The sequence below is a fragment of the Pezoporus wallicus genome, unplaced genomic scaffold (assembly GCF_028554395.1).
Source record: "Pezoporus wallicus isolate ANWC-B61680 ecotype Strahan unplaced genomic scaffold, APGP_CSIRO_Pwel_v1 contig_2372, whole genome shotgun sequence".
NCBI classification, from domain to species: Eukaryota; Metazoa; Chordata; class Aves; order Psittaciformes; family Psittacidae; genus Pezoporus; species Pezoporus wallicus.
Window position 1 is genome coordinate 237,864 of NW_026635198.1, and position 26,808 is coordinate 264,671.

The 26,808-nt window shown below is 38.6% G+C and overlaps 1 protein-coding gene across 2 annotated transcripts; it reads right to left on the reverse strand.

The window, feature by feature from the left end:
• Positions 1-989: 989 nt before the first annotated feature.
• On the reverse strand, positions 990-25,617 carry LOC130600351 (interleukin-5 receptor subunit alpha-like). 2 transcript variants are annotated; one of them, XM_057411605.1, is made up of 11 exons: positions 25,216-25,617; positions 17,258-17,458; positions 16,752-16,906; positions 16,470-16,617; positions 15,825-15,933; positions 15,555-15,739; positions 13,823-13,959; positions 10,049-10,193; positions 3,793-3,880; positions 2,171-2,264; positions 990-1,670 (listed from the first exon to the last, which is right to left on the reverse strand). In XM_057411605.1, exons 2-11 carry the CDS (start codon positions 17,358-17,360, stop codon positions 1,548-1,550), a joined length of 1,287 nt encoding a protein of 428 aa, XP_057267588.1. In that variant the 5' UTR covers positions 17,361-17,458; positions 25,216-25,617; the 3' UTR covers positions 990-1,547. The 2 variants fall into 2 exon arrangements, with proteins under 2 accessions (XP_057267588.1, XP_057267596.1); XM_057411613.1 differs by having other exon boundaries at positions 2,178-2,264; positions 25,216-25,614.
• Between the last annotated feature and the right edge of the window lie 1,191 nt (positions 25,618-26,808).

A 26,808-nucleotide genomic window follows, 5' to 3' on the forward strand; every position in this document is an offset into this window, starting at 1 on the left:
GTTTTCCCATCTGCACTCAAGACAGAGAAGGAGGCATTACAGGAGTTGTCAATACCGAAGCATGATTCAGTACCTGATATCTACCATCCACCTTCTCCCTGGTGATTTGAGTAGGCATCAGGCTGACAGCTATGGAGAGAAGAGCACCAACGTTCAAAAGTAAGGCCACCCTAACCTTCTGTAAAAAATACAGTGCAACAGTAAAGGTAACACTACCTAGAAAAGTTGATTGTTTTTTCCTGAGGTCATGAACTTGATCTTATGGCAAACAAATTCAATTATAATCCCTTTGTTGTTCAGGCATTTCCAGCTTGAGCTCTTGAGATGTTACCAGCCATTCCTAATATTAAAGGAGAAAGAGTGCAGTCTTCTCCACTGCGATGAGGGAGACATTATACCAAAAAAAAAGCATATTCAGGTAAATTAAAACTCTGCACAGAAATGTAAACTGAATGTTTCAGAAGCACAAACAAAAGTTTTATATTGTCCTTTTCAATAATACTAAAGATGTTGTAATCAAATACTTCCTTCAACCAATATTATCTTAAAAATGGAGAAATTTTACCGTTAATGAGAGCAAGAATTTTTTAGGTAGTTTCCAAACTGTCCAGACAATTAGGTCCATCATTTACTTGTACCTCCTACATATTAAAAAAAGTCTACAGAAACATGTTCCTTGCAAATTTAAGGCCCTGTATTCCTTATTTTGTAGCAAAATAAATACTGTCTGAACTAAAAGTTAAAATAGTCTGTCCTGGTTGTGTACCTCAAAATGAACTGGCATGGCTCCCCACCTCATGGAAATGGCAAGGGAAGACAAGGAAAATTAAATAGCAAATCTTGGTGAGTTCTCAACTTTTAACTCCTCTGAGTTATACTTACTTAAGCAATCAAAATACAGCCAAAAACTGTTTTCTTTACCTTGTTTAAAGTTGGTTGTTTTTTTTTTCTTTTGCTAGCTGCAAAAGAATAAGCCCATCGCATTAAAAGACCTTTTATCTTCACACAACTCTTCTTTCGGTTGATATCTGCTTACACAAAGCAGTGCCTTAGAAAGCAGATTTTGTTTAGAGTTTAAAGAACCTTTGTGAGCTTCTCTGCTGTTTCCAGAGACATTCATTGCTTCCACCATCTCTTAAAATCACTTCAACCAGATGTTGAATAGCTAGTATGAAATTTGTTTGAATAGCCAGTCTTCAAAGGCATTGATCTATCAGACAATATTTGGAAGTTATTGCAGCATTATGAAACACTAAGCCTAATTCCATTTTAACTCAAGTGTACCTTAATATTAGATCATATTGTATGAGGTGTTGTAATTTTACAGGGCTGAACATCAGTAGTAAATAGTTAGAGACAAACTGCAAGATAGTGCTTTGCCTTTGTGATCCAAACCTCATTTTGAGTTGCATAACATCAGAGCTCAAAATACTTCAAATTACTAGGCTCAGACAAACTCCAATATCAGCCATTCTTAGGTCTGATAGAATATTCTCCGCCTCATAGAAAGGTAACTCTTGCGTGCAGATAAAAAAAGTCTATCGTCCCTACAGACCTTCTAATCCAGATTCCTTCAAACATTTCTGTTGTTGAATGTTCTCATCTCTGTTCTCTTCTGGTGTTCCCATAGTAGCATCTGAGTACATCTCCCTTTGCACTGACATTTGATTCTGTTGGATAAAAACTGCATTATGCACAACATCTGTATTCAATGGTGTTACAAATTCTGAATATTTTTACAAGCATGCTGCTTATTTGGTGTATGAGGGATTAGTACAGATTACTTATTCTGTCATGTAACTAGAATACAGAGATCATATGGGTTACTGTCTCAATCTAAAAGTTGCTCACAGGCAAATTTGCCTAGCTGTTTTGAGGACTGATTTTGTTGCTTGTCACCATCCAGGATGATACGACTATGTACCTAAGTTTTATGTCAAAGTTATAGTCTAACTTTTACAGGCACTTTAAAACACGCTAGAGATTATACTCCCTTGAAGATTTCCTCCACCCTCTCTCATTGTCCTGTAACCTCCGCAAGCTTTCTGTTCTGTTCTGATTTCACTGCAAACATTGTGCATGCCTTTTCCTCAATGTTTCATGGAAATAGCCTGCTGCTCCAAACGTAATATTGCCCCATTCCAATCACAAATCATACCATATGTGTTACCCAGTACCTGGTGGTGTCATCTGCAGCTAACCAAGTTTTGATATTATCTGAAGGATGAGGAACAGGCATGGTTATAACTTCCAGGCATTGATACCTACAAGAGAGTGGTACAGACATGAGACTATTAATTGTCTGAAGAACAGCTCGGTCAATATTGCTTTGTAATGGATACACCAATAAACAGGTATCTGCCATTTCTAAAGCCATTCTACCCTATTTTGTTTCACTGCAGACATTTTGCTCAACATTTTTCCCAGTCTTCTTCAGCCTGTTTTTTAGCCTGCTAGAGATTTAAAAGAACAGTATGAATATGCACAGACATTTGTTTTCCAAGCAAAGTGAGAGCTTGTTACATGCCACTACTATTTCTATAGGTAAAAAAAATCACTCCTATATGTCGTTTTCATTGTTAAAAATATTACCTGTGAAGTGTGATAAAAAGAAAAAAAAAATCAGATGACAGGGAGCAGGCATAGGATCAGAAATATCTTTAAACTCATTTGCTGAAGTCTAGCAGAATTAAGGTTTGAGAGTGAGCGGTGTTTGCACAGAACCATGAAAACTTTTTGATTCAACACAAAGGATTATCTGTTTGGTTTGAGTACTATGTAAATTTTACACCAAAAATACCTATCAGCTGAATCGCTCTCTGGAGGTTAGAGTCACTCCTCATTATTTGACCAGAATATTGGTTTATGTTTAGATGCAGATGACTTTTAATGATGTTTTGTTTGCCACAGGGGAAACATTTTATTCTGTATTTCATTATTAGTTCTTTTAGATCTATATTTCCTTGAGTCTTTGTTTACTGAAAGATAGAGCACATGATAACTTCTTTTATCTTAATCAGAAATAATATTGAGTCATTAATTAAATAATTAATTTACTTTTAACAGAGGCCATGCCATACTGCACCCTTCAAATATTAAGGCATCTTAATTTATCATCCTATCCTGAACAAGTTTAATTTTCAGTTCAAGAAAGCTTTCTCTGCCATGTCAGTAGGAAAGGTTTAGTGGCATGGAGGAAGTAGATTGCATTAATTGTTGGTGGGTGTAGGATCATTACTATTATTTTGCTGTGCTAATAGTACAGAAAAGCAAATTCAATCTATCAGCATGACTTCCCTCTTTTCTTTCTTGTAAACTGTCCAGCTCGCAGTAAAAGACTGCTGTAGGTAATAATTATGAAACAAAACTGGTCAACAGGGCAAATGCAGTTCATCTTTGGCATTGTTAATGTTGGTGGCCCTGAAGGCAGGACATGCAAAAACATGGTGTGAAGTCACGTGGAGGGTAGAGAGAGAGCAGTAAAGTAGGATGAAAGAATATCATTTACAGAAATACACAGAAAGTCATCTGAGAGTAGGGTGCGAGACTGAAGCCCCAAGGATGGGAGCTGTGAGATGACAGCGATGGGGTTCAGTATCTTAAACTATATCTTAACACCTAGAACCCTTTTGTCAGAACATCAGTTGGAAATGCACTGTTACACGCTTCTTGTAAACATAATTTATCTGAGAAGGTCTGTGGTTGACTTTAATCCATTTTAGAGTTTGTTTGCCCTCACCAGGAGCTCTCTTTCACCAGAAATTTATAGTACCTTCCAAAAACATACACTACCTTCTACATGCACGTATCAGCAGACCTCCAAGGAAAATCAGGAAACAAAACAATGTGAGGCTTAGCAGAATGACGTCCACTGTCTTCTCTTAAAAAGAGGCAAAGGTAATGTTAATAATGATGTGGGGAAGTGTAGTTCATAAATGGGTTAATTATATATTGACTGATAACTATTGTGCTATTCCTGAACCTCCACTGATTGAAAGAAACATTTTCTGGAGCTTTTTCAGGGGAGCGAGGGGCTTCTTACTTCAGCACTGTTCCTTCTTCCTTGTAGCCCTCAGCCTTGCTGCTGTTTTCATCCAGCACTTTCCCTTGCTTCCTGTGCTCCAGGAGACTCCATCCCTTCCTTTCCCTGGATTTAATCATAGAATCATAGAATAGTTAGGGTTGGAAAGGACCTTAAGATCATCTAGTTCCAACCCCCCTGCCATGGGCAGGGACACCTCACGCTAAACCGTATCACCTAAGGCCTCGTCCAGCCTGGTCTTGAACACTGCCAGGGATGGAGCATTCACAACCTCCCTGGACAACCCATTCCAGTGCCTCACCACCCTAACAGGAAAGAATTTCCTTCTTATATCCAATCTAAACTTCCCCTGTTTAAGTTTTAACCCGTTACCCCTTGTCCTATCACTACACTCCCTAATGAACAGTCCCTCCCCAGCATCCCTATAGGCCCCCTTCAGATACTGGAAGGCTGCTATGAGGTCTCCACGCAGCCTTCTCTTCTCCAGGCTGAACAGACCCAACTTCCTCAGCCTGTCTTCATACGGGAGGTGCTCCAGTCCCCTGATCATCCTCGTGGCCCTCCTCTGGACTTGTTCCAACAGTTCCATGTCCTTTTTATGTTGAGGACACCAGAACTGCACACAATACTCCAAGTGAGGTCTCACAAGAGCAGAGTAGAGGGGCAGGATCACCTCCTTCAACCTGCTGGTCACGCTGCTTTTGATGCAGCCCAGGATACGGTTGGATTTCTGGCTGCAAGCGCACACTGAAGCCGACTCATGTTCATTCTCCCATCAACCAGCACCCCCAAGTCCTTCTCCACAGGGCTGCTCTGAATCTCTTCTCTGCCCAACCTGTAGCTGTGCCTGGGATTGCTCCGACCCAGCTGTAGGACCTTGCACTTGGCATGGTTAAACCTCATGAGGTTGGCATCAGCCCACCTCACAAGCGTGTCAACATCCCTCTGGATGGCATTCCTTCCCTCCAGGGTATCAACCGAACCACACAGCTTGGTGTCATCGGCAAACTTGCTGAGGATGCACTCAATCCCACAGTCCATGTCAGCAACAAAATGTTGAACAAGACCGGTCCCAGCACTGATCCCTGAGGGACACCACCCGCTACTGGTCTCCAGCCGGACATTGAGCCATTGACCACAGCTCCTTGTGTGCGGCCACCCAGCCAGTTCTTTATCCACCGAGTGGTCCATCCATCAAATTGATGTCTCTCCAATTTAGAGACAAGGATGTCATGTGGGACAGTGTCGAACGTTTTACACAAGTCCAGGTAGATAACATCAGCTGCTCTACCCCGTCCATCAGTTCTGTAGCCCCATCATAGAAGGCCACCAAATTGGTCAGGCAGGATTTCCCCTTAGTGAAGCCATGCTGGCTGACACCAAGCACCTTGTTGATTTTCATGTGCCTTAGCGTGCCTATAGCATCCCTTCCCATTATCTTTCACATCCCTAGCCAAGTGTAATTCTAACTGGGCCTTAGCTTTCCTAACCTGGTCCCTAGCTTCCCAGACAACATCCCTGTACTCTTCCCATGCCGCCTGTCCTTGCTTCCACTTATTATAAGCCTCTTTTTTCATTTGAATTTTCCTCAGCAGCTCCTTATCCATCCAGGGAGGTCTCCTGACCCTCCTGCTGCACTTCCTTCTAGTTGGGATGCAACACTCCTGAGCTTGTAGCAGGTGATCCTTGAATATCAACCAACAGTCTCGGGCCCCCCTGCCCTCTAGGGCTGTGTCCCATGGAACCTTACTAAGCAGGTTCCTGAAGAGACCAAAGTCTGCTCTTTTGAAGTCCAGGGCAGTGAGCTTGCTGCACACTCTTCTCACTGTCCTGAGGATCTCAAATTCAACCATCTCATGATCGCTGCATCCAAGGCTGCCCTGGAGTGTCACATTTCCAACGAGCCCTTCCCTGTTGGTAAGCATGAGGTCAAGCATGGCACCTTTCCTTGTTGGCTCCTCTATTACTTGCAGAAGGAAGTTGTCTTCTACACACTCGAGGAGCCTCCTGGATTGCTTGTGCCGGGCCGTACCGTCCTTCCAACAGATGTCAGGATGGTTGAAGTCCCCCATGAGAACAAGGGCCTGCGAGCATGAGGCTTTTCCTATCTGTCTATAGAGTGCTTCATCCGCAGGTTCTCCTTGATCAGGCGGTCTGTAACAGATCCCCACAGTAATGTCTCCCATAGCTATATTCCCTTTAACCCTGACCCACAAACTCTCTGTGGACTGCTCACCTGTCCCCAGACAGAGTTCCATACTCTCCAGCCTATCCCTAACATAAAGGGCAACTCCCCCTCCCCGCCTGTCAGGCCTGTCTTTTCTGCTCTCATACGCTGGCCATGGCCTGTCCTGCCACTGCGTACTTCCATCCAGCCCTGATTCCTCTCTCTATATGCTATAGACACTCTTGCTGCTACTCCAGCTGCTTCTGGATTCTTGCTGTTGCCACTTCCCACCTCCATGCATCATGAGGCCCCGTGAGCACCCCTTCACAGCTGTAACAGGTTTAAGGCAAAACAAAAATAAAAGCTTTCTGTCAAAAAAAAATATTCTCTTTGACCAAAAAAGTAACATTTGGTTTTCATTATATTTACCTTTTTTAATGCTGCTAGGCATAGTCCTAAGGAAAAGATAGCAATACATTTTTATATTGTTCAACAAATACTACTGCTCTGTACCTTGCATTCCTTCCTGCAGAAATACTCAAAATACCAAAATATCAGTGTCTTCAGCTGACTCAAACAGATATTTTTGGCAACTTTATTTGTCTGTTTAGTACCTAGCTTTAGAACTACAGTGAGCTTGGATTATTTTGAACTGAGCACTTTGAAGAAAAACAGGAAGGAACAGCTCTTAAAATGTTAATAGTCTAAGGCCAGTTAAACAGTGGTTTTAGGATCAGTCTAGATAAAATTCAAAGAATAAAAGAATTTGAAAAAGTTCCTAGTTTGAACCCATCTCTAGCTTAAACCAAGGATATTACGAATTTCCACAAATTTCATATGAAACCAAGAAAAAACTCACAAACTTCTAGACAATACTGAGTATAATAGCCTGTGCATTCTGCTAAAATACAAAACTATGCTTTATTCACTTTAAGATCAAAAGGGAGTTTTCCCCTTCTTGTCTTTTGAGATTAAGGCTCAGAAAACATATTCTGAACAATATCTGGACTGGGTAGTAGAAAACCTTTTGTTCTGCGTCATTCTGCTAACCCCATGTCACGTACACACCCGAAAGAGGAAGCAGTGGTCTTTGCATCAACTGAACCACAAAGAGGTTTGTTTTTCTTGCTTTCTTACTTCATGCATTTTGGAAAAGAAGGAAGAAGAAGCAGCATGCAAATTCTTTCAGGTAGACCAATTGGGGGGGGGGGGGGGAGGGGGGAGCTTCTTTTCAGATGTAAATGGTTCAACTCAGTCACAGATAACAGTACTTTGAAATCAAAACAAGTGGCTTGGTTTGCAAAAATGCAGAACACCTCTGAACTACCCTTAACTTCAAAGAGATCTATGAATGCTCAGCAGCTCTAAAAATTAGACCAATTATTTCAAGTTTCTATAAATGAATAAAGCTGATTAAACTTTTCTTTTTTAGCAGAAAGTTTCTATACTGAAGAGATCAGTTCAGTTTAAATTATGTTTTTTTTTCAAGGACATATGCTAATTCCAATGGAAAGTGAATGTGTTTCCCATGAGAAAATTAACAAATTCTTTTCATGTCAAAGGAACATTTCAGAACAAATATTTTAGTTATGTTTTGAATTATGTTATTTCATTTTGATGTTTCAGCTTGTTTAATTGGAGGCTGAAATGCCTCTTCAAAATCCATTCTTAAAAAAATATAGCACATATCCTAGATGAAACACTGGAATGTCATGTAGAAGCAAACAAAAAGCAGGTCATTCCACACTCCTTCAAGACTTTCAGCAGAAGAATTAACACATTCCAAAATAAAAATAACAAACGGATGTTTTTTCCTTTCATGTTATTCCACAAAAAGATTCAATTCTTTCAATTCACTGTATCTATGAAATTAGGTATGTGACTTTCATGTAGTTATCATGAATTATACTACTAATACCAGGGTTTTTTTAAATCTAGGCAATATTAAAATACAGTTCATAATGTCCACTTTTACATGTTCCCAATTAGCAGAAAGAATATAGTTTCGATGGAATAGAAACTAAAATGGGTAGAAAACTTTCTCTAGACATGGGAGATATTTAAAGAGGTTTTCCCAAGCATGTGACTGCTCCATGTAATATACTCATAGCTTCATTTTATAAAAGTTACTGTTTGTCTCTGAGCACAGAAGGAAGAAGGGACATGGCTGTGTCATGTGAACTTGGCATATATGCAGTACGCTCCAGGGGTAAATCAACACTCTGCACTGAACACATGAGGATATTACAGCTTGTATGCAATGGTGGTCTTGTTGACCATAAACTGTTTCTGAAGTGCGGGAAACATGCTGTGATTGTTCAACCTCTGCAATAGCTGTAGCAGAAGCTGGGAAAGCAGCAGTGTTAGAAAACAGTTGAAGGACAATTACAGCTGCTGAGAAGGTTTGCTAGGCTGGAACCAGGACAGGTGGTTGTTTAACTTCATTTCCTTCTTCTGGTGAGAGGCTGGCAGGAAGCAAGTAAATCTACATTCCCCCACCAGTAAAAGCCCTTCTAATTTTTCTCCCCTCCACTGTCTATATATCACACTAGGCAGACCCCTCTGCTGGCCATGCTACCATGCTAGGCAATCCCTATCTTCAGTGAGAAGAAAGAAGCATCTCCAAAGGGCACTTCAAGTCTCTGATGGCCTGAAACGTGTTCTCTCCTTCCCCACAGTGGACATACGAAATAACTAGGTTTCTCTCTCCAAGCACTTCACAAATGAAATGTTTTTGAAATTAGATGAATGAATCTGGGGCAATATAGGTGGCAGCTGAGCAGACTATTGGGATGCAGTGAGGCACCTGGTAAAGTAGGCAGACAATGTATAAACCCAATAACTGAATTTACTTTCAATCCATTGCAAAAAACAGTAATGTCTGGCCTTTTATTTCGTGTGTCTTCAGATAAATATGTACTTGAAGCTCAACAGATCACAAAGACATATTCCAAAACACAGTCTGTTACATTAAGTAAATATATTTGTCTTGTTCTGTTTCACTATCAATAGTATTGTATTTTTTTATTATTATTATTACTTTTGCATGTCAACCTGCAGAGGCAAACCTGTGCATTAGTTTCTCTCCATAAATATAGCACCCCTCCGTTACACTACCTCCCTTTTAGCTAGTCTGACATCACCTGACATCAAGAAGCCGCTGCATGTGGAGGCATTTTTGTCATCACAAGAAGCACAAGTTTTCCTTGTTAGTACATGAATGTTGAAATCTAGTCATAGGAGGTGAAGGAAAAGTATTGCAAGGCTCTTGTTTTGTTTGTGCTGAAGTGAGCTGCAGGTGCCAGAGCATATACATTAATTTAAATGAGAGTTAAACCATTTCCTACCTCTTCAGATAAGAAATTACTCCCCTGATATACTAAAAGAAATGTTAGATTTAGTCCTTAAGGACCATGTGATTTGGTGAATAGTATGACTTCTGTGAATTTCTTGTCTTACTAACTCCAGGTAAAAGTATCTATAGGGATGCTCGGGCTGTCCCTAGCAGGGCAGTCAGGGCAGTGTTCAGAGCTTTTCATTGGCTGACCATTATTGTTTTCTAAAGGCTGCCAAGAGTTAGAAGCAATTTACTTCAGGAGAAAAGCCATGTGCAAGAGTGCCTTAAGATCAAGGAAGTACAAGTCATTAGACAAAAGACTGCCTTTTCCTAAAGCACCTAGAGCTGTGTGAGCCTGGTGCATGACATGGATCTCTAGGTACTGCTATGATACAATAATACAGCAAGGAGAAAACATGTGCAATAATAAATATGTTGAATGATATGGATCATAACATATCTAATGATAAGGCTTATGAACAATAAATACATGATAACTTACCATGATCAATAAGCACTGGTTCACTCCATTCACTCCAAATCTTGTTTCTTATGCATTTCTCTTTCTTTACCCTTACTTGTGCTGCACATTTTCTTGCTGGTTTATGAAACGGATACTCGTATTTCTCTCCAGTGACATTTACAATCTTTCAAGATAGGTTTAGGGGATTATTTTAGGTGATTTTTCATTGCAAATCAGACAGATATAAATCTAGGGATGTCAAATACTATTATTTACATCTCTAATCTAGTAGGAAGAGATTTTCAGAACAGGTGTTCACATCCAGACACAATCTGTCTCTTACCTGCCATGTGTTAAAACTCAGGACTGAAATGGAAGAAAGCCTGGAACTGATAAGATGGAAGGACTTATCAGCTATAGTAGGACAGTAAGAATTTCATTTTTTACTACACCAAATGTAGGACAAATACAGTAACTACGAAATTGCAGGTTTCAAGGTTTGGTGTGGGTAGTTTGCTATACCTGCTTGTCCAATAGAATAAAATCTTGCATTTTTCAGCTGACTGTTGGTGAGGTATATCCACTAATTTTGTGACTACTTTCAAATATCTTTAATTGTGCCTACAAAAGAAAGCATGACACTTCAAAAGATCAAGTCCACACAAGAAGTGCCAGAGTTTAAAACAGAGGGATCTTTGAATCATTCATCACTTTTGAAAACTGTAGCTAACTTCTGTAAATAAGTAATGCTAAGAATTTAAGAAGGAACAAATAAGAAAGCAGAAAACTCCTGCTCATAAAAATTAAAAACAATGTTAGGAAGCTGCAGAGAATTAGAAAGTATTCATCTCAGACACAGAGGATCCCAGAATCTTTGCATCTTGGGTGTTAAGAAAGCATGGTGAGGTAGTATCATAAGTCCAACTTTAAGAAAAAGGGATGTTCTGCTCTCCTCACACTGACCAGTGTAGTGTGGATTTGATCCTGTGTATTATGCCATTTCTTTCTCTTCCTTCATGCTCTTTAAGGCCTTTACAGAGCTGGTGCCAAACATAGGTCCAAAAGTTCACATGCTGTTTTCAGAAGTAAGTAAAAATGGGGGAAAATCCTTGGGATTTCAAAAGCAAACTGGAAATTACTACAAGGGTTGAGTGCTAACCAAGAGCTGTGTCTGAAAATCTCTTCCTAAAGAGCCAGTAATAAGCTTATATCATCATAGGAAATTTCCAAAATGCAAGACTCAAAGGCTTCTTATGAAGTTACGTAGACCACCTTCTTGTGCAGCAACTTTCAGTCACATCTGTCCAGAACATTTGTGGAGGATGTCTAATCTATTGTCCATAACTCTATAGAGATCCATCCCCAAGCAGCCTCAGAAACCTGTTTCTGTGGCAGGCACTTCTTGCTATTAGGATACTTTTCCTGACTTTTAGCCTACTTTTTCCTTGCTTTGAGTTTAGTCAGTCATTTTTTATCCTACTCATAAGGTGGCATGGGTAAGTCTGATCCCTGTACTCTTTTATTTACCAGAAGGCTGTTAACACAAGTTACACTCGCTTACACTAGAACATGTCCCTCAGTCTTCCATTCCTAGAACTCTCACTGATGTTCTCTCAAACTTCTTCCCAGCATATTTATATGTTGTGGTGATGCCCAAAGCACAGTTTGAAACTTCAGATGAAACTCAGTATCTAGAAGGTCAAATTAGTCACAACCTACATCTTACATGTGACATATCTGTCATATAAATCTGAGTAATTTGACCTTTGTGTAATAACACATGGAATGATCGAACCAGTTGGTGGTTTGGTGTAAACCACAGACATTTTTTCTTCTCTCTTGCTGCCTGTACGTTAATTCTATATTTTGCTTTGACACATCTGACCTCTACTTCCTAATCATAGGATTTTTCTTATTACTGAATTTTGGCTTGTTGATTTCAGACTTACCCAATATTTCAAATTCTAATCTTTATGCTTGCCAACCCTTCCTAGCTTTCAGTCACCTGCAGATTTAACTGCCTACTTTTAAGATTTATCAGTCTGTATCACAGTATTATTATTTGTGCTGATAAGTATTCAGCAAGTCATCTCTTTGGGTATTCAGAATAAATAAATAAACAATCAACCTTAATCATTATACTCTTACTTGTTCTGCAGCAAATGCCAATAAGCCTTCTTATGAATTCCCTAATAGCTCAACTCATTAAGTCTCTGTGACAGATATTAAGACATTGTTTTGATCAGGAAACAGAATCTCAAGCTTGCTTCATGCTTCCCCCTCCTGTGTCTCCTGTAATATTGCTCTGTAATACTGCTGCAGTTTTCTTCCTTAACATTGCCTCCTCCCCTTTCTTCTTCTGGGATAGGTAATTACCATTTTAATCATTGTCAGCTTTGATACTGATTCTCCTCAAGTCTGCCTTAAAATCCCCTCACTTAGCAGGCACCCTTACATGAACAGGATACCAAAGATCTAGCATGAGCCTCCCTTGATCCCTCTGCTCACTGCCTTTAGCACTTAGGAGCTTTGTGAATAGAAAAGGACAAGGCCTGGGATGTCTCTGGCATGGATTTTTAAGTATTAGAGTTAGGAATGGTTTAGGGAATGATAATTAGCTGCAGAGATGACCTAGAAGAAGGCTACCTGTCTGTCTCCTGGAAAATCCCCAAAAGGACTGGGAAGCTTTGACATGTCCGAATACAGACCTTGAGCTCCTTTTCTGTGTGTTGGAATGACAGAGCATAGGAAATGCCAGCTCTGCTCTGGAAGCTGCCTAGCGCTGTTAGTACTGCATCTGAATTAATAAATCCTGCTGTAATTTATAAAGACAGATAACTTTATGTGATCAATATTGTGTCTTTCCCATTACACTTCTCCTTTCTACCATGTCTAACAAAGGGTGGATACATATCAATTTATTTATATGCTCTTTCAGAGTTTCATTGTCTTTTAAGTGTTTGTAGCCAGTTTAGATAAGCTTTTTATTGTTAGAGTACTGTGCACTGACTGCAGATAGCAGACTGTGTGTTAGCAGAGATTTAGGTTCTTAATCAAACACAGAGCTTCAAAGACAGCTTGAATGAAAACTACCATATAAACCTGAGTAATTAGGTTTCTGAATCTTTAGGAAATTCACATTCCAATGGACACCTGAATTTCATACTTACCATATTCTGAATTAAGTGCTTAGGTTTGTACTTTTGTGGTTCAAATAAGAATCTGCATGAAAACTTTTCAGCTCTTATTTACAGGTAGTTTAAAACTGCCACTAAGTAATGCCAGGTGTTATTTAGTCACCATATGGAATAACCTAAACTATAACACAGTTCTATTTCTTACTGGTAAATCTAAAAGAAGATGCTGATACACCATAAAGATTTTTAAATATGTATAATGTATGCGAAAAGCAGGTGTGATTCTTTTAGTGATGCATGTAGAAATAATTACAATGTCCTTTTTTTCCCCTAAAAAACTATTATCAAACTAGCTGCTAAACTTTTCTTTTTATCGGTACTCCATTTTCTATAAAAGTCAATAATCTATGAAATACTAATGTAGAATTCAAATTCAAGATGAAAAGGAAAAAAACAACCAAGCCACTTCAATGCAAGCATGACTCTGAAAAATTTCAGAAAGCGTGTTGATTTTCCATTTTTGACCAGAAAAACAAGGAAAGTTGGATTATTTATGAAAGACCTTGGGATTTCTTTAAAGTTTCTTTGACTTTTAACTCCATTGAATTCAAATGATGCCCAATTTTTATGGCAGTTATGCAGTTTAAGTGCATTATTATAGTTAAAATATTATTACCTTACGATCTGTTATTTTCACTTCATACAAAAAACACTTGCTACTTGCAGAACCAATTGTAGGCGGGGGTTTCCAGTGAATTTGAATACTTCTGTTTTCAAGGGAAACTGAGATGTTGATAGGCGGGTTCAGTTTCTCTGAAAAAAAACACACAGAGAGACCTTCTGGAACACATGCTCTTTCTCATATTTATGCTTATGCAAAACAAACACTGTGCGTTAGTCTTAAAATACTCAGCTGACTATTTTGGAGTTTTTCACACCCAAAGGAGTCATTCAGTGACTCATTTTCCTTAAAAGTGCTGTTCACTAAGTAGCATCCATTTCTGAGCCAAAATAAAGAATATTACAGGGGTTTGTTTCATGCCCAGGAAGAGGTGGAATCACCATCCCTGGAAGTGTTCTAAAAACATGTAGATGAGACCCTTAGTGACATGGTTTACTGGTGGACTTAGCAGTGCTGGGGTAATGCCTGGACTTGATGATCTTAAAGGTCTTTTCCAACCTAATTTATTCTGTGATTCTATGATTGTATGTATCTTTCTAGGGAAGGTAGTAGGAGTGGACAGGAGAAGCAAGCCCTTTGATTTCACTCTCCAGAGTCTGTATGGGTAGCAAGGAGACCTCCGAGCTGCTTCAGGCTCCCTGCCATGTAGGATACATATTTCTTGTCGGATACTCCAAGTCTGCCCATAAGCCTGATAGTATAACTTTGAAAGAGAATTAATTTCATCTCTCACTGGGGGGTTACTGAAGGGATACAGATTCCTGGCAGTATATATGTTTGATGTATGACGCTTGCCACAGATGCTTAAGAAAACTTTCTCTCTTGTAAATGAGCACACAAGTACTTGCTACAGAGGAAGAAAGATGTGCCTAGGACATGTAAACGAGTAAACAAAAAGTCCCCCTCCTGTCACTATGTTCACCATGAACGTAGAAATGCAAGGAGTGTGATGGCAATGGGTTTTTTTAAAGAGGGACAAGGGGTACAGTTGGAAGCAAAGAACATATGAGTTCCCAGTATTTTAGTTTCTGGTTTAGATAAGCAAGTCTATAGTTACTTTCTAGCATGGTGAGTGTTAGGGCAGTGATCATAGTACTCTAGTGTGCTGGAATACTCAAGCAGCCTGAGCCCTCTCTGGCTTCCACTACATTGCAGGGAGGAACCACTGTTGGAGTTTTCTGAAAAAACCCTCCCAGCAGAGGCAGAAGTGCACAGCAAGTCTCTGTAGAGAGGGTCAGCGAGGTCTGGGGCTGACATTTCTGCCATGTGATGCCAGAGGGGAAAGACAGAGAGACACAGGCAGGGTGAGTGGCAGCACTGCTGGTCCATGAAGCCATTGTGCTTGCTCCAGTGGCTGCAGCTGCATGAAGCTGTGGCATTCCACAGGTGGTGTATGCCACATTGGGGTTTCCATTTTAAATTTTGTTTTCCCTTCCCCTTCTTCCCTTGTCTCTTTGATCAATGATCTTTGTCTTTATGCCAATGTATGGTGCATGGGAAACAAGCAAGAGGAGGTAGCAGTGTGTTCAGGCCTGAAGGGCTATGACAACACTGCCATCATACAGACTTGGGATGCCTCCTGTAACTGGAGTGCTGGAGTGGAAAGATACAGGCTTTTCAGGAAAGGCAGGTTGGGGGGAGAGGGAGGGTATTTCTTTCCTTTTCAGACCAATGAAATAACCAATGAATTAACTTTTCATAATAGGTAATAATAGGCAATACTTACCTATTGTCTGAGGTGTAAAAATTTTGTAATAAGACAATCTTGAATTATTCTTCATACCTCTTACAGTTATGTTTAAATTGATTTTTCTTGATGGCTGGAAATATATTTCTTTCATATGGCAGCCAATATTTTTCTTCCTTGCATTTTTTATATATTGCTGGCAATCAAAATCTTTTCCTATGTGTCTGTGAGAAGGAAATATAAGTCCTGTAAATCAAGGTCTTAGCTGCAAAACCATGATTTCATACTTGTTTTGCACAAAACTCTTACCTGTATGAAAAAAAGATCTGTATATCTTCAGGAGCTTCTGCTTTAATATACCAGGTGCAATTGAAAAAAGAAATGTTATATATGATGCATGAAAAATTCTGAATATACACTGCAACAAAAAAAAAAGGAGTAAAAAGACTGACATTTATTTTACATAATACCATGATGGATGCCCTTACAAACCCATTATATAGCCTTATTTTTAGAAGTGTGAATAAGTGGGAGGTGGGAACAAATAGGTCATTCTGCTTTTTGGACAATGGCAGTACACCTGCTACTAACAACAAAAGCCTTACTAACCCACTTAATGAAAAATTAACCCAAAGAAGTAGATTAAAAAAACTGCTCTTTCAAGATTTCCTGAAACTGGGTGATACGGAAGGCAATCTTCAAGACATGAGTTTCTAGGGAAAATGAAAGAGTTTTTGGGTCTTTTCAACAGCTTGCTCAACAGAGCTGGAGTTTTCTGAATCTGAACTTGTCTAATAAAGGAAATAATTCTGCAATATTCCAAGAAGTTATGTGTCATATTCTTAACAAATCCATACCAAAGTAAAAGTGGAATAATAAGCTTTTGGAAATTATGTCTCCAAGCAACAGCAAACACTATCATGATGTCTTAACAACATGGAGGAAACAGCTGACCTGGAGGTGCCTTGTAAGTAAATGCTGTCCAGCCACTCTCCTTAATTACATCATCTGTTTCTTTTGCAAAAAGTTGTGTTTTGACTTTAGCATTAAAACCAGAGTGTAAGTTAAGGTTTATTCTCTTTTTCTTCTTTTGCAGTCTTTCCTAAGAGAAGAAAGAAGGAATTGCATGAAAGTAGACAGTACTAAGTATTGAAAAGGAAATTATGCAAATTTGTCTACTGAATGAAGTAATACATGATTTCACTTCAAACTATGTGTAACCATTGAACAACTTACTTCATTCTCGTGAGTGGTATTGAAGAATTTGTAACTCAAAATATACTTCACAGTATACTTCTCAGTTTCTTCTTTTGTCAGGTTATTGTTCCAAGACAGAATGACTGCAGGCTCATGCTTGGAAATCCACACAGTGTTATGTAGCTCAGGTGCATCTGCAATTACAACGATATTGCATAGAAGAAGAAAGGTCCCACCACTGTGTACTCAAAGGATTTGGCTCTCAGTAAGGCTTGCACACTCAGTAGCTCTCCCAGGAGCTCTGTTCTTACAATGAGCAGGTGGTTTTTCAGTTCTGTTGGATATGACTCACTTCAGCAATGACATTCATGTTTAGCTATTTGCAGCTCTCAAAATGTTAGGCCATTCACTTTTACTTGTCTTGGACACCCCTCCTAACAGAGGTCTCCATTTCTCTTTGTGGGCTATAGAAAGTGCTTTGGTAACAAGTTCAGATACCTGGGATGGCTAGTGTAGGATGAACTGTTATTTGATATTTTACTTACCTCCTACACCTTGTTGTTCACTTGCCAGGCTACTGGAAAACAGTGTCTTACACTGGAAAAAGGTTATTATCAGCATGATGGGAATGACTGTAACATGTGCCATAGCACACTCTTCGTGCCACACTGTCTGCAGAAACTGAGACTCTATACTTCCAAGTTTGGTTGAAAAAGCAGTTAGAACATCATGTTTTCATTTTGCACCTGTGAAATAATATGAAACAGTCACTTAACTACTTAAGTGATGTCCCAGGTATAAGAAATAAATATAAAATTACATATATTTAACAGGTCTTGTTGTTTGGTGCCTTTTATACCTGGGATTTTTTATTTAAACCCACTCTTTAATTGGGTGTCACGGCAAAAAAGAACATGTGTGCCATACCAAGCTAGTTTTGGAATTACTGCTTAGATTGCAAATCAAGACCACAGAAATGACACAACTGATACTGAAAGCAGGCAGTTTGGGTAGCAGCTACTTGACATAACTGTGGCTAGATACAAACCCAGCAGCTGTATCCATATATCCAGCCCTTAGTGTCAGTAGAATGACTGTCAGTTCTAGGTTGTGAATCGTGTTACCTGGTTTAGGCATCTGCTTTAGGAAGATATGAATCAAAACAGCCTGAAATGAATTCTGTCATTTGCAAAAGCAAGTATCAGCAAGAGTATATCATGTGTTTGCTAAGTTTGGGATACAGCGAACAAACATATTCCACTCTGATCAAAGCTGGTTTTAGAAAGACATAATTGCGGTATCTCTGATCCCTGAATATTCCTTCAAAGGCTGCTTCACCATGAAACAACTTCTCAGGCTTCTGAATTCTTTGCAGAATTAATATGCCTCTGTGTTTGGGATCTTTCACTCACAACTAACTAAGTTATCTTGGCTCTGATTTTTTTTCAGTAGTAAGTCCTCAGACCTACTCTGTGCGTGTTATCCAAGGACTAGCAAAAGTACACCTGGTGCCATACCAAAATGCTCAAAATACACTGATTAACAAGTGGCACTGGTCATGTAGAGGAAGATGTGTGAATGTTCAGCACATCCAAAGAATTTGCAATGAAGTTGCCTGGAAAAAAATATATACACATACACGTACACTCATACAAATACATACAGATTAATTTATAGTGCTATTTTGGCACAGTGCAGTGAACAAAAGTTCTTTAATGAATGCTGGCATTGCTTATGAAGTGCTATGAAAAATCATAACAAAATGCTTTAAGACAGAGATTCCCCCACCTGGTTCATTCTGGTACTGATCTCAGCTGTAGCAGCAGCAGCAGCTGTAGTATGTGTGCTACACCATGCACACAGTCAACCCAAAAAGTGAGTAAACTCTCCTACATGCTGTGCCTCTGAAAGAAGCCAATTCTAGTTGCCTGGAAAGGGAAGGGGTGAACTGTGCCATTAATGGTGCTGTCTGTGGCAATAGAAAAAGTCAAGGAAAACATAAATTGAAAACAAAGAGCTTTCAAGGGTTTATAATTCAACATGTAGTGGCTGTAAAGAGCTCATCCATTCCCATGAGATGGAGCAAAAAAAAGTAGTTCTAGGAACAAGTATGTCTTTTATTTAAATTAGGAGAAAGGGAGAAGTGAAGATGGAAAACACTAAGCAAGTTAAAATATTTGTGCCTAACATTAACATAAACATTGTGGAAAACTCAAGTCAAAAAGGGACCTGATATAGGAAAACAAACAAATCTTAAAGCAGCAACAACTTCTGGTGTTAGAAACAAGAACTGAAATAATCTGTGAGGTAATACAAGTAAATTCAGTTGGAGAGAGAAAACACAGGGGCAGAGAGCAAAGATTTTTAAAGTCTGGATAAACTTAGAAAAAAAAAAACAAAATTGAGTCCGAGTAAGACATTTCAGAAGAGATCTCTGCTGTTTTCTGGACATTACTTGTTCCTAGGAGTATCTTTTGTACAGCATTGAGAGGCATTTCTCAGTATGCAATAAACTCCTGCACCTTGCTCCCACAGGCACTGGAATGCTAGTGTCAGTAGGCTGTGAATAGGACTTGGCAAATTTGTAGAAAACAGTACACGAAAAGCTACTAAAAGGTATTAGAGATGGATATACCCTCTAACATCCCTAATTAAGTCACTGTAGATGCTGGAATACATGGAAAATGGGTTACAGAAGATGGCCAGATTTGTGGATCGCATCTGCATAGCACCTCTTGTTGGCACTGCTGTAGGCAGAACAGCAGATGGAGTGCTGGGCAGACCCCACGGAGTATTCCTTGCGTTTGTATGCAATGAACTGGTCCACAGAAAAGCACTGCAGCATAAGGACACTCAAGGTGACTAGGAGGGAATGAAAAGCCATCTATACATAAAAGGTTTTCCATTTACAACTTGTCAAAGAACACGTATTTCCATTTATGCCAGCACAGATGAGCAGAAAGACAGAACATTTCTTCTTAGATGTTCACAGATGACTGTGTGTTTTTAATCCTGTGCCATGAAGAGCTTTATGTTAGCATATGGTGCTGACATTCAGTCTATGAGGTGTGAGATAAAATTCATTGCCTGACAATATTTTTTTTAATAAAAGGGTCTCTGGTCCTTTTGTCTCTGGAGAAATGCACATTAGCCAAATATAAGCAGTCCAGTTAAACTAATGGGATAGAAATTATGTCCATAGTCAAAAGAATGTAAAAAATAACCATTAAAAAAAAATTCATTGTCAAAAAATACTTTTTTTTTAAGTAAGGAAGTATTCCTAATATTTAAAACCAGTACTACAGTTATATTTTACTTTGTTTTGTTGTTGTTGTTGTCTTTTACTTGTCCAATTGCTTTCATCGCTGAGCTTCAAATATAGCCAGTACCTTTTGGCTGCTGCCTTACCTCTGGTTTACCATAGCGGTTGCTGGAATAAGAGACAAGAGAGGTAACACAGGGGGAGCTGCCAGCCCATCTGCCACTGCAGCTGCAGAGATTATAAGGGTTTGCACAAAACCCACCTGATGAATCTGGGAAGTAGACAGGGCAAGAAAAATGAAAGTAGCTAAACCAATCTTCACAAAACTTAAGAGCTACTACTTGGAGCGTGAGGAAAATGAACCATTTAGATTTAAAAATTCAGGATACCTGAGTGTTTCCTGAAGTGTAGATCTGTTCATGGTCCTTGTGTCTGAACAAAGTAATTTTGAAAAGTTTGTGGAACTAAGTATTCTATCTTCCTAAATACAAAAGTTAACGTTTTAAGAAACAGCAATATTTAATATTTTCTTTGGAAGGAAAAAAAAAAAAAAGAAAAGTAAAATTGACAAAAAAAAAAAAAAAATCAAGTACTCTTTAAAAATATATTGTGCCTGATTTAGAGGGTAAATTCAATAACTAAGCAATGAAATCTTTTATTCATGGCTCTAATACACATTCTTAGCTAAGGGGAATCGCTGGGACTGATTGTCTGATTAAGACTACCTGAAACTTATACTTCATTAAAGGCTGTCAATTCATATTTTTCAAAGCCCCCATATTTGACAGTAGACAATGTAGAAATTGATTAAGAAATTATGAAATAAACAATACAGGTCAAACATTTTCATGGGTTTGCATACCTAAAGAGTCAAAACAGCAGCACTATTTATTTTCTTCTTTCAAAACGTACCTTCATCTTAATGCCTGTGAAATCCTGGATACCTAAGCATTGTTTGGGCTGTGAGGCAGGAGAGATCACCAGTGGAAAATGTCGTACACTATAATGAGAAATTGATTCAAGAGAGTTCCCTTTTTTGCAAGATGCCCCTCAGGGGCCGGTTTCCAGTGCCACTTCCTGCTGTGGGACCAAAGCACAACTTCTGTATACACAAACACTATACAGTTCTTCAAAATACCTTGAAGGAGACACAACTCTGGATGACTAACTCAGTTCTCAGAGCTGTTACTGTTTTTTCTCTTTGCATATGAAAAAGATTTTTAATTTTTTCACATATTGTAATGAGTTTTTATCTTCTACGAAAAACTCAGATTATAAAAGAAATTAAATCACATAGTGAAAATGGTGTCTATGAAGATGTCCCAGAAAGATCATATCCTACTTGCCAATGTTCTCCTGCTTTTTCAGGGGCTAATGAGCATTTTTCACTGCACCAAATTAAAAAAACAACCAAACAGACAAACCCAAGAAGACACAAACTAGACAGATAACCAAAAGTCACAGAACCAATGGAGGAAAAAGAACAAATAAATTTTACATTTTCAATAGTTGTTACTGTCTGGTTTACTCTTCACACCTGAAGCTTTGTCTAACCCACCCTTTGAAGTTGTCCTACATTTACATGGTTTATTTTGAAAATGAAGTTAGTTTGCAGTTATCACATATGCAATTGCAAGCCATGCAGGCATGTTATAAGTGGCATTCTGGGGGTTTGGCTGCCTTGGTAATAAGCGGGTTTGAAATTAATTTACCACTTTATTCATGAAGCTGACATTTTGCATTCCAGCTTTCTACCATAAGTTGAATTCAAAGGGGAACAATGAATAACACTGTTGTTTGTTTGGTTTTTTTTTCCGGGAATGTGGTTTGGAAAGCTATACCTCTTTGTTCACATTGAAATAGTTACTCACTGAGAATCAGATTTTGGTGCAAAAAATTAACCTAAGGTGTCAAGAATGCATTATTTACTGCCTTTAAAAAAAAAAAAATTGCCAGATCTGAGTAGGCTATTACCTTCTTAAACATCTCATTTTACAAACACTGCTACAAAAGCACTGAAGAGATCAAGGAATATATTTTCTTTCATTTACTAACTGGTGCAATCACCTCCAGAGCATAGAAGTTGTCTCTTCTGCTTTGCTTTTCCCCATCTTTAGCTACTGGGCACATAGCAGAGAAATGCTGAAAAAGTATCCCATGCATCCCCCTTACTCTGATGGCTTGTTAGGTGAAATGGTAGAGACCTAAGGGTCTTCACCCTCATCCCAAGCAGAGGTTGTTACATTTAAGTATGGATAAATTTTTGTTCTTTCAGTATGTGTGTTAAAAATACATGTTAAAAAAAAAACCTAACAAACAAACAAGCAACAAAAAACAAACAAACAAACAAAAAACACAGCCAGAATCACGTCATACAAAAGCCCAGTGGAATGTTTCAGCTTCTTACTCATTAAAGCCTCAAAAAACTACTGCTTTGCATCTTGGGTATACAACACATGCCTCTATTTTTTTAGTAACATTTTTTGCTGTGATTAATGTGACTGGATTAGACATATTCCCTTATACACAGATTCAATAAATTCATTCTGGCTTTGGAATAGAAAAGAATATATTAAGTTCCATGTGTTTTTTACTGTTAGCACCAGATAATGCAATTATACAATGTAAGGCCAAACCAACAGCCTTTAGCTCTAATATCTTGAATCCAACCTATCCCTTGTTCTGGAGTACATGAGACATGAGCTTACACTGGTGGTGTACAAAAACCATGCTTTTCTAGCAATGACCTAGATAAAGGAAGGTAAATGCTTCTTGAGAACCTTGACTATATTTAGAAGTATGTTGTATTTAAGACTGGGACTTAGAATCTCAAATCCAATGGTAATAAGTAGCAGATCTGTCTACAAGCCCAGGACTTCATTTTTAAAATGTAGAAAACATATTTTCTCTTTTTGTCTTCTGCTTATTAGCAAAACATGTTCATTCTACTTGTTTTAAGTGTGGTTTGTACATTGAATTGATGGTAGCGCATTTGTAATTGCAGCCTATTTCTTCCCATTTTCTTACACCAATAATATACTATCATTGCTGACTTCAGAGAAAAAACATTCATTTTGGTGGTATGTTTTCTGGAGTTTTCTTATAATTTAAAATAATTAAAGGAAGAAAACTACACCTCAGGAAGGGGGTTTGCGGGGCTCATTTGTGGGGTTTTTGTTTGTTTTGCTTTTATCTTTTAACACTGTTTTTTTCCCCACACACATTGTTAATTTATTCAGAAATGCAAGAATGGGAGCATTCAACACTTCTTTCCATCCTTACAAGAATCTTGAACTGAACCATCATTCTGGTTTATCAAAGTGCTGTTTTGGAACCACGTATGGATGTGGGCTGATCAAAATTGCATGTCATATAATTAAAAATATCCATAAAGCCAGTGCATTGTGCAGTACTTCACCCAGGGTTTAGCTGCCTGTAAAAAGAAATTGCTGCAAAGAATCCACAAAGCCAGCACTCTAAGCAATGCTTAGTACATGGCGGCCCTTTCTTTTGTAGTCATCTGAACCCTGTGCTGAGCTACTTCCAGTGAAGTTCCATGCATGTGACTAAAGGGTGTGGTTTTTTCCTTCTCACAGTCCCTTGAAGTCTAGTTTCTTGTATTAGTACAACTCATGTTTGCAATCACGTGCTGGGGATATTTGGGGTGCTCTTTTGTTCCACCTCTGTTTACAGAAAATCTCATCTTTTCTTTGCACTGATGTGAAAATGAAAATCTTTCACTGCAAAGGGGTAGTGAGGCAGGCTTGAAGTATATCAGTAAGGTAATGTCCTGAAAGTGATATGTGCTGCTGAACAGATGGAAATTTTGAAATTGCAGTTTTCTCTTGCAGTGACTAAATTACCGCCATTTGGGTTTCTTAGTCCTGTTTTGAAGTTGATTTCATGCTTCTGTTTCACATAATAGTGACGGCAATTGTCCATGTGGCCTCCTACTCTGCAGATGCAGTCTTAAAATATAATGTTTCTTTTGTTGTATATTCCTTTTGTAACACTTTTTAAACTAGGTAGATGCATGTGTACGTATATCAATACAAGGCTTGCCAAAGAATGTAATTTCTTGGAGAAGATGTCTCTTTGTTTTCCAAAAATTATCAGCTACAGCAAATAGCCATTTGTTGATGCTGAAAGTAAACTTCAGATACAATGCCTTCGTTCTAGTTTCTCTGTTTTAATACATCTGTAAATGTTAATATAAATTACAGTCAACTCCTATGTGTAAAGATTTGTGAGACAGCAATGTGCAGGTTTGGAGTACACTGTAAAGTATGCTGACTTTGCATCAGGAGTGGGAATGAGCCCTACAAAGGAATGCAATACTAATGTAAGCATGCTTGTTCTCAGCTAATCAGGAGGAATCAGTGAACAGTTTGAATTATACAGGTAGTACTGATAGCATTGTGATTACAAATCCATTAGGCTAAATAAGACACATTTAACACCTAACTTAGGATATGTACTACTTTTAATGAGTGATCGAAAGGGGAAGGAAAGTTGAGAAAGAACAGATCTCTAATCTTTTCTGAGTGAGGAACTGAGGCACGGAAAGATTGTACAAGTTTTCTAAATTATACCAGAAATAATTGAAATAGCTAGGAATTGTTACTATTCTGAAATTTTCACTTCACACTTTGTGAACTACATAGAAAAATTCAGAACACTGATGAGTAACTGATATCTCATCATGCACACATTCCCTCTGTGGTAAAGTTCAGATCAGTGATGAATCACAATAATTGTGATGGCAAGCAGCCTTAAAGGATAAGGCTTGAGCAAATGACTTTTGAGCAAATGACTTATCTTTTCGCTTGAAAATAATAGATATGCATCGTTAATATTTCTAGAAAGAGACCCTGCTGTATTATAAAAAATATATTTCATAACTATGATCCTTCTTTCAATGGAATTCATGAAACATTGCCTAAAAACAGAAAATTTATACACACTTAAGAACATATATATTGGCATCTGATTGGTAATTTATACTAATATTCCTGATCATATAGTCAAGCACTGACAACAGAATACTTTATACTTTATCAGCTACAAATTTGTGGATGTGGAGGAAGAAGTTGGGTTAAAATCTGTCAGTCAGAGTGGGGCTGCTGTAGCCCTGACTTCTTCGACAGAAGAGGAAGGCAAGGTTTTCTGCCTCTGGGAAGAATTTGACAGAAGTGAATTAGCTTGCCTGAACTTTAAAAAAGGAATGTTGTTAGGACATACCTTTGGCATAGTTTCACAGATGTTGCCGTCCCTCCATGATTCACTCCTTCAGTCCCACAGGAAAGACATGCACTTTTCTGATGGAGATGAGAGGATACAGCCTTCTACAGTGATGTTTCCAAATGCGAGGCTTAGGTAATTCCCTATGTAATATGTTGGAGAGGCCCAGTGAGATATGCTTCTCATTCTGAGGTGATTTCTTAATGTAGCTTGCCTAACATTTTCAAATCCTCTCCTGCACTCAGTCCAATGTCACTTGCCCTTTTCCCACAGATCAGCTTACTCAACTCCTCATACGCAGCCAGATCAGCTAACTAGTAAATTAGTCAGATCCCTGATCAGTCCCCACTGCTACTTCCCTTTCCAACCGTTAGTATTGCATTTGATCACTCAAGGAGTACCAGTTTGTTAATGCAAGAGAATTCAAAGGTGCCTGGCTGAGTCCGGCTTCTCATTACTCTGTTAAACTGCACCCCATATTAGGCCAAGTTATATTAATTTAGCCACTTTCATTTCATTTTTTCTGACAAGTATATGTGCCTAAATGTTTTTCTTCCTTTTAAAGAGTTGTTCCTTCATTTAAAAAAGTTTATTTCTGAAGAATCACTATAAGTGTTCCAATAGCTGGAAAAACATAAGGGGAAGATAAACACTATGCAAAAGTTTTAGAGCTGGCTAATTTGTAGTAGGTAACCTCACCACTGAAATTACCAGTACAGGTATTAGCAGAGAAGTCATTTGTGGCACTGTGCAAAAATCTATCTCTACATCAGCAGGTTAAGATTCAGCGTTGATTACTTAGGTATCTGTCAAAGATCCTTAAGTTTGGGCTTGTAACTTTGAGTTCTGCTCAAAAAGAATAAGGATTAGTGAACTTGTTATGACTTAGTTGCCTATTACAGGTGTAATCTCATCCCATAAGGCAGAGCAAATGTATTATTCCCTGGATAATTCAGAGTCTTGCCCTTTTGGCTGAGGCATTGGATCAGACTTGGATATAATTTTTACATTGTTAACATTAGAGATGACTTCTACACTGTGAGTTTGGAATGACTTTTCTAGTAACAACTGACCAGTAAATATCTATCAGGATCTCAGATTTGAGATAATAGCCTCATACTTAAACCAAAGCCTCTTTTGAGTACATTACATGAAGACTATTCAACACTTTATCTTCTCCTAAAATTGCTAGTAACCTGTTTTAGCTGGATCATTATTTCTGACAAGCATAGTATATTAGTGAAGGAGCAAGAAACATCCCTGCACAGTCTGACCTCTATTTTGATGGTGCAATGACTGTACACAGGTGATGTCTCAGAAAAAGTGCTGTTGAGCTCCAGCTCAGTTTCAATTCACTATTCTGTTTACTATAGAAAGAGAAAGCAAAGCACTAAAAACTTATTTTAAAATAATTAGGTGTAGGTGGCTAGATGTGGTGATAGGTGTTGCCAGGACTGCAGGGGTGGCCTCTGTGAGAGGACACCAGGGGCTTTCCTGTCTACTATTCCAACCAGCTCCAGTAAATCTACAGCAGAACACAGCTGATCTAGCTCATATAGTGTATCTCTCAAGCTTGAACAACAGCTCATGAAT

Excerpts from the sequence above, each read along its gene's own strand:
- LOC130600351 (XM_057411605.1), bottom strand. The coding sequence starts at position 17,360 with ATGGCACATGTTACAGTCATTCCCATCATGCTGATAATAACCTTTTTC. Across the intron at positions 16,618-16,751 it reads ATACCACTCACGAGAATGAA|GAAAGACTGCAAAAGAAGAA; the intron begins GTAAGTTGTTCA and ends TTCTTCTCTTAG. Across the intron at positions 1,671-2,170 it reads ATGACACCACCAGGTACTGG|AATCAAATGTCAGTGCAAAG; the intron begins GTAACACATATG and ends TTTATCCAACAG.